We start from the raw sequence: 13,176 nt of genomic DNA on the forward strand, positions 1-13,176 counted from the left end.
TCCTACAGGGCTTCCCTGAACTGCAAAAGATTGGTTTGTAAAATGCCAAAAGCCTCACCTGCAGAGGCCTCCTGACCTTCAGTAGTAGATGAAATAACATCGATGTGAAGAGGCCCAGGTCTGGGTTGGAGAAGGCCCCTGGTCCTCCCACTCTCCAGCATCACAGGCATTATTCTTTAGTTTCTTCTGCTGCCCCTCCTCCTCCTCTCATTTTTCTTCATCCTCTTCTCTGACATGCCTTTTTCCTTTCCCTCTTTCCTACCTCCTCGGTGGAGCCTTTGTCCTGTTCCTAGCACCCCTAGAAATTGCCAAGCCTCACCCAGTCCCCAGAGGGTCCTGCCCCCATCCCTCACCCAGTCCATGTGAGGTCAAAGAAACAGGTGCACATTAAGTCCCCCACGGCAGGATTTCTACACTGAAGCTGGACAAAACCAGAGGATAGAAATGCATCATCAGGCTTTGTCCTTCTGTTTCAGACGAGAGAATGCTGTGCCGGCTTCTTTGGTCCCCAGTGCCAGCCCTGCCCAAGGAATGCCCAGAACGTCTGCTTTGGTAATGGCATCTGTTTGGATGGAGTGAACGGCCCGGGTGTGTGTGAGTGTGGGGAGGGCTTCAGTGGCACAGCCTGCGAGACCTGCACCGAGGGCAAGTACGGCATCCACTGTGACCAAGGTGAGCACCCTCCCCTCTACACAGGCTCCGGGGCTGCTGAAACCAACCAGGAATGTGCGGGGAAAGAGTGATCCCACACATGCTCTCTAACTGGCCTGTCTCCCCAGGTGGGCTGAAATCCTACCTGCTACTATCACTGTGAATTATAAGAGCATCTGTATTGTCATTTGCATTTGCTGTGTTCCCAAACATTTTCAGTCACTAACGTGGACCTGCCAACTCACTTCCAATGTACTCATTGACATTCCAGCCCAAATGCATTTTTATATTTGCCTATGCACACTAATCATCACAGCTAGACTTTCCATTGTGGATATTGCTTGATAGTTTGAAAAACAGATTTGCACATGTTATTCATTTAATCCACACAGGAACCTTAGGTACTTGAGTATTGCTATGCCCATTTTACAGATGAGGGTATTAAGGCAAAGAGGTTGAATGACTTCCCCCAAGGCTACACCTGATGAGATGCAGAACTGAGAATTGAATGTACGCCTTTCTGGACTCCAAAGCCTGCTTTTAGATCGTGCGGTTCTTTACCTGAGGATCACTCTATTGTTTCATCAGCAGCAAGACACATGCCTTAAGTAGTTTTTGCAAAAACGGTTATCTGTTTGAGCCAAGTCATCTGTATTCTCACATCCAGATTTCCTTGTGTCCAGGAACACATAGCTGTGAGAGGGTTGACTCAGGAGGATGGGTTTCCTAACAATTATTCTACCTGGTATTAAAAACCATACATTTAAATTGGCTGTCACTGTTTTCTCCTCAGCTGGTCTAAGCCAGAGAAAACTAATGTACAATTGAATCATTATAATTGGGCCTTATAATATTTACTTTGAATTACAGTGTTGATTTTTTTCCTATGTTATTTGGAGTAATTATCTGCTTGCATTTGTGCATGAGTTCCTCAAAGGGGATTTGTAGATGACCCTCATGGGGTTCAGCAAACTGCCAAAGCTGAATACATTTTTCTGGGGAAGGCATCTGTAGCTTTCATCCAGTTCTCAAAGAGACTCATCTGTGTAACTGAGGAAAAGAGTGCCACACCAGGCTTATACAAACCCAGTGTCAAATGGGCTTCCTCCTGAAGTCCATTCTTAGGGGGCAAACATGGTTCCATCCAAAGGAGTCCTGCATAACCCTGGATCCTCCGGTAACCTTGACTGAGGACACTCTCACACTGCTTGGGTCACAAATCTTCAGTGCTACACTGTCTCAAAACTGCGGTCTGAGCCACTTCGTTAAAGCTAGAGCTAATTCACCTGTTAACTTGCTAGATTCTGTCTCCTGCACCCCTGCCCTTCTCGTGAATCAAGACCCCCATTAAAGACCGATTCCTAGAAGTAGGTTGAAGAATTAAGTGCAATAAAGCAAACCTAGTAAATGACAAAATGAGTTATTGAACACGGGTTAGAATCTGATGATTTGCAGGTGTTTTTCCACTTAGCATGTTCTTGTGTCCATGGGAGATGCAACCAAGGACCCTTGGGAGATGGCTCCTGTGACTGTGATGTTGGCTGGCGAGGAGTGCATTGTGAGAATGGTAAGAGGCCTTCAGTCTTTACAATCTGCTCTAAGCTTTGCTTCGCAGCAGCTACATTTTTCTTTCTAAAAGAGAAATGACACCTTTATTACTTCTTCTGGCAATAACCATAATTCTTTCTTGCAGCAAAAAAATTATAAAAGCAGAAAAAAGAAAATAAAATCACTCATACCCCCAAGGCAGGGAAGCACTATTACTGATATTTTATATTAGGCTCCCAACCTTTTTCGAGGTATATAAATGTATATGTAGGGACTCACACTCTACATACTGTCTATTAACCGACTTTTCCACTTCACGATATATATAGATATCTTTCCCTGTGATTCAAATAGAAAAATATTAATTTGTAATCTCCACAAAATGTTCCAGTATGACCATGCTACCCTATTTTGAACCGGTTTTCTGCTCTCTCAAACACTGCTACAATAACCATATTCATTTAGTCAAATTCCTAGAGATGAGATTTCTGAGTTAGGGGTTGGCACTCTGGGGAAAGGTCTTGCTACTTATTGCCAGGTTGTCCTCCAGAGGAAATAGCAATTTATTCTCCTACCAACAGTGTCTGAGAAGGCCCATTTCCTCCAACCCCACCACATCGCATTGATGGTTCTTGATGTGCTTCAGGTGAGGGCTATTAAAGAGAAGGGAATTTCATGCAGAAAGAAACACGAATACCACAAAGACGTGGGAAAGCTCAACACATTTAGGGAATCAAAGGATTGCAGAATGAGAGGACTATAAGGGCAAAGAGGAGGGTTGATGAGAAAAGGCTGGAGCAGTGGGCAGGAGCCAGGACATGAAAGGGTAAGGAGGTTGGACTTCTCACTGAAGCCAACAGGAAGCCATTAAAGAGTTTTCAACAAGGAAGCAATATGATCATATTTTGGGCTTAAGAAAAATCATTCTGACTTTGGATTAAAGAGAATGTCCCTGGAAGCAGGTATCAGAGACTCCCCCTCTTCTGGGATGGGAGCTGAGGAGGAGATCGCAAGTGCTTGCCAGCCTAGGGGGAGCTCCATGGATGTGGCATTGACAGAAGGGGCGTCTTTGCCCAAAACTCCAGGCAATGCAAAAATCAAGGGAATGCAGTTGCCTTTTAACGGTGAGCAACAAGGGGTCAGGGAGGAAGGTTCGTTGAAAAGCTGACTTGGGAATTCTGATCCCAAGCCAAAGAAATATCCCAGAGCAGGTGTCAAATGTCAGGGTACAGAGCCAGGCTTCTGAGAGCCTGGGAGAGGGAAGCAGGAAGCAATGGGGTCACATAAACAGTAAGACATTTTAGGTGAATCCCCAGAATAAATACAATAGACTCCTCTTCTTTCTCTACTCTGAAGAAAGACCTCACCACTCACGCACCTGGTCACACAATCTAGGAACCTCCCTACTCAGCTTCCGTACCTCCCTGTCCCTCACTAACATACCTAACATATTCCATGTCTCCACATCTCTCAATCCATCTCTTCCTCCTGCTCCCCTCTCACCAGTAGCCTTGTGGTCTCTTTGTTTCCTGTCCTATCTTCCTCCACTCCGTACTCCACATTACTGCCAGATAGAACTTTCCAAAACATAGATCGTGGTTTTCACCCCAACTCCTCCCCAGGACTTGACAACTTGCTGTGGTTCTTCATTGCCTACAGAAGAAAGTCCTAACTCCTTAGCAGGATGGACCACACAGGCTATTCACCAATGAACACGCACCCAGTTTTCTAGGCTTATCTCCCATCCCTGTCTCCAGTGCACACTGTACACAGGAAGTTTCCAGTCTAGAAAGGGAAATAAATGTTTAGGAAAAGAGGAAAAAATGTGGTATGGAGTACAAAACAAAGAGCCTGTAGACTACAACAAGGAAGACAAATCCTTTGTGTGCAGACTCCTCACTCGTAAGACCATAGCAGACATCACTAATCAATCATGGCACTCCCTCCTTCTGTGACCAGCCAGGGGCATCCAACCCTTCTCAAAGTAGCACACCATGAAGCTACTACCAACTAATTGATGTTGGCTCAAATGTTTACAGCAGGTTCCAGAGAGGAGAACATAAAACATGATTGAAATCCCAACAGGTAGAGAATAGAGAGAAAGGGATTGTTTAGGCTCAAGGAATAAGACACAGGCACAAAATTGCCCCCATTCCAGCCCATTTGAGTCTGAATTCCCTCTGACACCACTTTTGCAGGCCTCTGTTTCAGGACCTCCTGTATGACTTGACCAGGACTGGTAAGATTTCTATCCCAAAAGCTCTTAGCATGAGCATCTTATCCAAGAGTATTCTTCCCTCATCTCTAATGATTTATTTCTGGATCTCGTCCAGTCAAGAAATAGGTAGGCATCCAAGAGCAATAACCTATGCTGTGTCCAGGAAATTTACATATTCAACAGATAATATTGTGTACCTGCTGTGTGCAAAACCCTGTGATTTTCTGCACATGCAAGAAAAAATTTTATATAGTTTTGCTTGTTTACAGCACTCCATAATAAAATGATGAAAAATGAGAATAAAATTAGGAATAAACTAGAAAGAATAGCATAGGGAATACAAATAAAAGAAAATCAAAACCCAAAAGAGAGATACACATCAACACCCAGACCATAAGAGCACATGGTCACATTCCAGGGAGAATTCTGTGTTTTATTCACCCTTGCATTCTCACAGCCTAGCCCAGGGCCTGGAAAACAAGACACTATCAATGTATTTGACCTTCAGATTTGGCTTTGAGCTTCGTGGCAACCAGTATAAAAAAGGATTGGCATGGTCTCATAGTTTTATATCGCTCACATGATACATATCACTTACTTCCAAAGAAGTAGCTTTTCCGAGCACAAAATACGAAAAATCCTCAGGTGAGATTTAGTAAGAGGGCTGAGACAGCAACTGTTCTCTTTTTCAGTGACCACAGAAGACAACTGCAATGGGACGTGCCATACCAGCGCCAAGTAGGTAGCCCTGGGCCACCTCTGGGGACAATGCAAAGGGGATTTTTTTCCCAATATGGTCTACCCTAGTCTCTATCCTCAGGATTTGTTTCCTGACACCATTTCTGAGGGCTTAGGATAAATTTAAGTATGAAACTAAAACTATCTCTCATGAGGCCACTATCAAATAGCCAGATCCAGGCTTTCCAACAAGCTGCCATCTGACTTACCTGGCACATTGACGAAAATGCCCACTGCTACCCCAGTCCAAGCCACCAGGACTCTTTCTTGGAGGATGAGGCAACCCAGTGGGCCTCAGTTTCCATAAATCTTGTTCCTGACCCACAGCAAGGCATAGCTTCATAATCCTAACTTCCAGAGAGGCTTAATGAGTTAAGTACCTAGTAGTGGATTTAGACATGAATTCAAAGTCAACCTCTGCCATTTGTGCTACTGCATGACCTTGAGTCCAATGTTGAATCCCTCCAAAGCCTCTGATTCTTCATTTGTAAATGGGAATAATAATACCGACTTGCTAGGGCTATTGGATAGTGAGTAGATGGCACAAAATAATACATGAAACATGGCTCCTAGCACATCAGTGGCTCTCTAAAGCTTGGCAGCTACCCATCTTATTCCTGAACTGACACCTGTATCTATGCATGCTATAGTTTGCCTGATAAATGAGTACAGTTTTAGCTGCCTGTGGTGGGGTCGTGCCAGAATTAGACTCTTCCCCCAAGCTTTAGGACATCTGAGTGCCTCATGGGGGCAGGCACCAGGATACTGGGGGTGAAGGGCATTGTGAGTCAGGTGGTGGGAGGTGGAGTCTTCTTCTGCAAACCCCATTTGCCCTTCCTTGTTGCAGCTGCCTTCCCAACTCAAATGGTACAGCTTCATGCAAGTGTGCAGCAGGATTCCAAGGAAATGGGACCACCTGTACAGGCAAGCAAAGGAAGGAATTTGCTGGGGGCTGGCAAGGCTTGCATGGGCTATTGAGAGATTCTTGTTCCTGCAGTCTGAATGGGCCTCAGCAGCTGGTGCCAACCACTGATGGTGAATCGCATATAATAGGGCAATTGATTGTGCCTGGGGACAGGAAACCAAATGTTCACAGTCTTGACCACAATTGGAATCACCTGGGAAGCTTTAAAAACCAGTGATTTGTGTTGAGAACCCACATAAAGAAATGATCTATGTTTCAGATGATGGATATGCTAATTACCCTGATCTATACGTTATATGCATCACGGCATTACTATAAACCCCAGAAATATGTCCAATTATGTGTCCATTAAAATCTAACTCACTGATTTGATTGGCCTAGGGTATGGCTGGGGCATCGAGGGTCTGGAGTAGACTAAAAAGGAATTTGAGCCCGGTTCTTCCTCCAATTACCCAAGTGGCCTTGGATAGGTCATTTGCAAAGTAAACTTAAAACTACCTCCTTTGCAGAGTGGTTTTGAGGTTAAGTGAGCTCTCTGTGTTCAATGGAAGAATAATGCAGCTGTTGAAAACTCAGCTCAACTTAGACTCCCCAGGTTTGAACCTAAGTACTTATCACTTACATTACCTTGGGAAAGTTTCTTGACTGCTCTTTGCATTATTATTTTTATCTGCAAGTTGGGGATAATAAGACCTCAGTCACTGAGTTGGACAGTAACCTGAATTAATACCTGTGAAGTGCTTAGAACAGACCCAGCACATAGCACTCAATAAATGTAAGCTAATATTCTTATGGTGCCTGGTGCTAGAAAAAAAAATGGAAAATCTTAAGGTCATTTTTCTCTCAAGCACTGTGTCCTGGCAGGCTTTGGTCCAGATTGTGGCAGCACTGGACAATGATCACACCAATCCACTTTCTAGACCATCTTACCCTGGGATTCTCCCGGAGGGCCAAGTAGCCTCACCTTGGTCCCCAGGTGTGTCCTGCAGTAGGATGCATACAGAATGCTAGTAAAAACAGCTAGAAAAGGCAAATCACGAATGTTTTTCTTGCTGTTTTTGGGAATTGGCCATATTTAATCCAGTGCCTGCTCAAGTAGTTTTGCAGTATCTTCCATTTCTCAATGAGTTAAGGAAAAATACATCAATGGCTTTTCTTCTTCCCCCCCCCCCCCCCTTCTGCTCTGTGTCATTTTCTATAGCAATCAATGCCTGTGAAATCAGCAATGGAGGTTGCTCTGCCAAGGCTAACTGTAAGAGAACCACCCCAGGAAGGCGAGTGTGCATGTGCAAAGCAGGTTACACGGGTGATGGCATTGTGTGCCTGGGTAGGTACCCTTCCCTCTTCCACCAGCGAAACAGTGTAAGAGTCAGAGCCCTATTGAATGATTACAGCGTGTGTGCCCTGATTGTTGGGACACAAAACTGAGGTCATTATTCTGTTTGCCAGGGCAGGAAAGTGTAAGGGCATAGAAAAGTGACCACAGGGTATGAAGTCATGTAATGTCCAAAAATTACTTTGGAGCTGTAAAAGGAGATACATTTTCCAATTAAACATCATGGCGATGACAGAACGTTTAAACTTTTATTAGTTCCTTTTTATACAAGTAGCACATGCTCACTGTAGAAAAAGCACACATGATGGAGAAAATACTCTGAAGATAGTGCTCTTAGTATTGTCATTACCCCATTTTGCTATGCCTACATGTATTTGTTCAACAAAAATGGTATCTCAAGATAAACAGCATTTACCATGCTTCGCAATATATCAAAGTAACTCTCCCTGAAAGCAAGTATACCTCTAACTTTATTTAAATATCCACACACTGTTCTACTATAAAGGCATACCGTGAAAAGTTATCTGAATTTAACTGTTTAATTGGAAAAAAATTAACATGGAAGAGTTACAAAAATAGCACAAAAAGGACCCACTTGTTCTTTACCAACATTCACTTATTAACATTTAGCTCTGGCTGGGCGCGGTAGCTCACGCCTGTAATCCCAGCACTTTGGGAGGTCAAGGTAGGCAGATCATGAGGTCAGGAGTTCAAGACAATCCTGGCCAACATGGTGAAATCACATCTCTACTGAATATACAAAATTAGCCAGGTGTGGTGGCACCTGGGAGGCTGAGGCAGGAGAATCGCTTGTACCCAGGTGGCAGAAGTTGCAGTGAACCGAGATTGTGCCACTGCACTCCAGCCTGGGTGACGGAGACTCCATTTCCAAAAAAAGAAAAAAAAACATTTAGCCCTGTTTATCATTTGCTCTCTTTGTATACATATATATACATTTTTAAGCCATTTGAGAGTAATCTGTGTATATTGTATTCCCTTTCTTCCTAAATACTTGAGTGTATATTTCCTAAGAATAAGGATAGCCTCTTACATAACCATAGCACAGTTATCAACTTCAGTAAGTTTATTATTGATGTAATATTTTCATCTAATTACCATTCATATTCTAATTTTGTCATTGTTCCAATAATGTCCTTTTTGACATTTTTTCCTCCAGTGCAGGATCAAGTCTAGGGCCGGATATTGTATTTCATTGTCATGTCTTTTGAGTCCCCTTTAATCTGGGAGAGTTCTTCAGCTTTGCTTTGTGTCTTATGACATTAACACATGGGAATAATATCCTCCACCTCCCCAACTTTTTTTTAGTAGCATGTCCTTTATTTGGGGTTTGCCTGGCATTTTTCATTCTTAGATTCAGGTTATATGTTCAAGGGCCCCAAATGTCACACAAGTGATATTGCATCTGTCTCAGGAAGCCTTGAGCTCTCCTTCTGCCCTTTGTGTGTGATGTTAATTTTGACCACTTGGTGAAGGCGCTGTGATATCTCCATTGTACAGCTATTTTTTTCTCCTTTGCTACTAATAAGCAGTCAGAGGAAAGACACTTTAACACCAAGCAGATATGTTGTTCCCCATCAAAATATGCTCCTAAGTTTAGCATCTTTTGATGAGTCTTCCCTGAACCAATCTATATTGTGACGGTTGCAAATGATTGTTTTTAATTCCTAAGTCTCTTCATTCATAGCACTCTTAGATTAGTCTCCAAGATTCTGTGGTTTCAAGTACTTTGCTACAAATGCTCAGATTTATTCCATGGACTGATTTAAGCCAGTAGACAATACCTCTGCTGGAACTGGCCTATCCCGGAATAGTCAATCTTAAGAAACCGTATCCAGTACCTTCCTAGTTCAGTTATTTCTGTCTCAGAATTTCCAGAAAACTGAATCATGCTTTGACACCCACTCCCCTCAGTCAGCCATCTTAGCTCATCCCTCAAGCTGGCTTCACTTGGAAACCAGACTTGATTTCCAGACCAGATGTTGGCTTTTTGTTTTAAAGAAATCAACCCATGTTTGGAGAACCATGGTGGCTGTGACAAGAACGCAGAGTGCACACAGACAGGACCCAACCAGGTGAGTGCCACCTCTCGCAGGCCCTTACATTTCCTAGAAGGAAACTCCTAGGCCTTTAGACACAGGCCTGAGAGAAAAAGGCTGAGAATGGACCTCTGATGAGCTGCAGCCAAAGGTGAATACTTTAGGGGAAATTCTGAAAGAATCAAGAGGCCCTTCTTTGGGAATGAGGTGAAATGGGGGAAAACCAAGGGTACCAGGACAAGGGACTTCCCTAGTGTGGGGAGAAGTAGGTATCTGCAAATACCATGTGATTCCAGAAGCATCTAGACAGCCCCCCAAAATACTCCCCTTTCTTTCAGCATACTGATGCCCAGAATCCCACACTTTATCTTTGGCGTAAGGCTCTGAAGCACACGTGCCACGGCGAAGATAATACTGTGGGCATTCTAGCAGTCACATGACCCTGAGTATAAGGAGCTTGCAGCATCTGTCTGGAGAGCAGGCTGGGGGAGGTGGGGAAAATGAGAGTGCCTGCATCAGAGAATGGGGGTCACGGGGTGGAAAGACACAGGCAGGGAAGCTGGAGGCCTGGAGACCCAAGTTCTGCCTTCCTTAGTCTCTGCCACATGGTGAACAGGCAAAATGGCCAGGCAGGAAATCACATATATCCAAAACTGGATGACAAAGTGAAGTCACCAGTGAATGTTCTATTGACCTCGTTGAGCCATCCGGAGACCTCAGTGCCAGGTCTCTCAACGGGCAGATCAAGCAAGTACCTAAAGTACCCAAAAATAAGAAAAAAAAAAAAAAACTGTCTTGAACTGTGTGAGCACACATGTGCATGTTAGTGGACACATTTAGTCATGGAGGAAATCGGAGCTGTCAATGCTGAGCTTTCTTAGACATCTTTTGAGGATTGGTAGTTTCTATTTCAAACTGCATGTGAGATAGGAGACAATCTATAAACTTTTTGGTGCTTGGGACCTCTAAGGGTGCCCATCCAGTCCTAGGAGGCAGTAAAGGAGGATGTGGAATTGAACTCTGAGAACAAGACCTTGGCTGAAGAGGGACAGCTGGTGATGTCTTGGAAAAGGTTTGAGCTGATATTGGGGCCCATTGTGAAGAAAGAGGAAGAGGAACAAGGAAGAGGAACAGGGAAAACCTGCCCATGTAGCCCTGGCTGGCACCCCTGATGAGTTAAAGTTCTCAGAAACAGACATCATCCCAGGGCCCTTGCTGCTACATAGGAGGCCCTTGTGTGAATTAGAAAAGCTGCCCCTTGGGAGAGCACAGTGGGAGCAGGTGTCCCTTCCTTTGGGGACATTGGTGAATAGAGTGTGGGCTGGGCTTCAGCCCAGTGAACACGGAACATGGGGCCCTGTCCCCAGCTTCTTCAGACAGTCTCCTCCCTCAATTTGAAGCTTCCACCCAACTTCCTGGGCCAACCAATGGGTTTGGTAGATTGTCTCCACATGCACACCTCAGTGGGCTGTAAAGACTTCTCCTTAGCGTCTCCTAGCACTGGTACCTTTCAGCTCAGCATGGGTACAGATGAGCAAGATATGAGTATGAATGAGAGTGGGATATAGTTTGGCTTCCTTTCAGCTGACCTTCACCAATCAAAGAAAAGAAGTGAATACCTGAAGGCAGGGGATCAAATGGGGTGAGAACATTAAAAAGAAAAAAAGGTATTTTAGCAACAAAGATAGGATGTGCATGAGATCCCAGTGCTCAGGTGAAGTGTGTCAAGTGCTAAAATATTAAATATAAGGTGATAATTATAAAATAGATATTACCAACATCAAATACAGACTCTCCTAACATTACTGTGACCATGATGGAGTTCGGGTCTGAGAGCCAGCTCATGCGGCCAGTACAGAACCCATCTGCAAAATGACCCCATGTGCTTCTGCTCCTGGACAGGCTGCCTGTAACTGTTTGCCAGCATACACTGGAGACGGAAAGGTCTGCACGCTCATCAACATCTGCTTAACTGTGAGTATGGCTCTATGGTGGATGTCCTTCAAGCTTCAGAGCCCGGGGTGCCTGCCACCCCACTTCTAGGGGATGCAGGGTTGAGAAAATATTCCTCTGGAGGCCTCAGAGCTGTGTGTTGACCATGAGGCTCATTTTTCTGGCACATTCCATTGTCATGTTGGGGAGAAAGGAGAGAAGGCACCGTCTGCTACCCCTAGCCTGCCCCTTTGGCTGCAGCACATTGAGCTAAGTCTACCCACTTGCTCATCCCCCATCCATATTGCCAACTCTTACGAAAAAGATCCCTTTCACCCTTTCCACCAAGCATGTCTCTAACCTCCTCCAGGAAGCCCTCTTAGGTAAACCTCACTGCAACTTTCCACTCCTTCTTCTCCTAGACTTATAAGTAGGAATTCACAGTGAGTGCACTCTGAGTCAACAATATAGTGTAGCATTCCAAAAGCTAGTTCTGTCATCACAGAGGCTTAGAGGACAGGCTAAGGAAGATGAAGATTCTCTCACCCCACAACTACCCTCCATGGCCCCTACCACCCCCATTCTACATGTTAACGGTACCTTAGAACAGAGGATCCAGTTCTAGATGCCTTGCATCAAGCAGGGGTTCATATGGGGGTAGAAGCACTGTGTCTCCTAGTCCATGCACACATCATTAATTCTCCCAGTTCCCTCTCTCTAAAAAGGAGTTGGGATGTGGGGTGGAGGCTGCCATCAACATTTCAAGGATTGCCACGTAACAAAAGGGTTGTTCTTGTTCTGTGTAAGTCCAAGCAGTAGGACTAGGACCAGCGGATGGACATTAGAAGAAAACAGATTTCTTTAAACTCAACTCAGTTCTTTAGTTAGAACTGTCCAGAGATAGAGAGTTTTGAGAAATAATGAGCTTATTATAACTCAAGGTATTTAACTATAGGAACAAAGCAACAGATGGGTTATCAACCCAGACAGCCATTTAGATTCCTCCCAGCCCTGATCCATATGACTCTAGGGTTTTCAGCTGGTTTGCTTCTTGGGACCTCAGTTTCCTTGGATGGTTGTAAATGTCCCTGGAGTTCCCTTTACCACTAACATCTGGGCTTTGACTTTCTTCCTCCAGTCTGTAGGATATTATTGACACACTTCTTGTCTCCGTTTGCGTGTTGATCCTGGTAGGAGCAGGATCTTCTGATTCTCTTATAACCCTTGACTGCAGGCTGGACCCATGTTATGCAAACCGAGTAGGAGTTTACTCAGTCATTAATCACTGAGTCTCAAACTGGGCTAGTCACCTACTGCTGCTCAGAGCCTAATTGTCCCAAGCCTGGTACCTCCAAAGGGATGAGATAAGCCTGCTGACCCAGCCTGTCACATCCGGAGCACTTTGTGTGGTCAGCTAGGCCTCTGAAGTCCTGCATCAACGTCACAGTTATATCCATTGCTTGCCAGGGGTCAGCCACTGTGCCTAGGGGTGCCCAATCATTCTTTCGTTTAATTTCTCTAACAGCCATATGAGGTAAGAACTGTTATTAACCCCATTTTACAGACAAAGAGACTCTAGCTGTGCCTCTTTCCCAGGACTGCTATAACAAACTGCCACAAACTGGGTGGGTGAAAACAATAGAAATGTATTTTCTCACAGTTCTGGAGGACCAAATCCAAAATTAAGGTGCCTGCAAGGATGTGCTCCCTCTGAAGGCCCCATGGGAGGGTCCTTCCTTGCCTCTTCCGGCTTCTGGTGGTTCCAGGCATT

At 44.6% G+C, this 13,176-nt stretch overlaps 1 protein-coding gene across 2 annotated transcripts in view; it reads left to right on the top strand.

Moving 5' to 3' along the window:
* The window catches only part of STAB2 (stabilin 2), a 174,751-nt gene that overhangs the window by 114,806 nt on the left and 46,769 nt on the right, over window positions 1–13,176 (top strand). Inside the window, exons 38-44 of one of the 2 annotated variants that reach the window (XM_010357279.2) lie at window positions 477–672; window positions 2,123–2,218; window positions 5,110–5,155; window positions 6,003–6,079; window positions 7,282–7,407; window positions 9,436–9,509; window positions 11,376–11,447. In XM_010357279.2, coding sequence (XP_010355581.2) covers window positions 477–672; window positions 2,123–2,218; window positions 5,110–5,155; window positions 6,003–6,079; window positions 7,282–7,407; window positions 9,436–9,509; window positions 11,376–11,447 — 687 coding nt within the window. The remainder of the gene's footprint in view (window positions 1–476; window positions 673–2,122; window positions 2,219–5,109; window positions 5,156–6,002; window positions 6,080–7,281; window positions 7,408–9,435; window positions 9,510–11,375; window positions 11,448–13,176) is intronic. The other variant, XM_030939845.1, reaches the window with a different exon arrangement.

The sequence above is a fragment of the Rhinopithecus roxellana genome, chromosome 10 (genome assembly GCF_007565055.1).
Source record: "Rhinopithecus roxellana isolate Shanxi Qingling chromosome 10, ASM756505v1, whole genome shotgun sequence".
Taxonomy (NCBI): Eukaryota; Metazoa; Chordata; class Mammalia; order Primates; family Cercopithecidae; genus Rhinopithecus; species Rhinopithecus roxellana.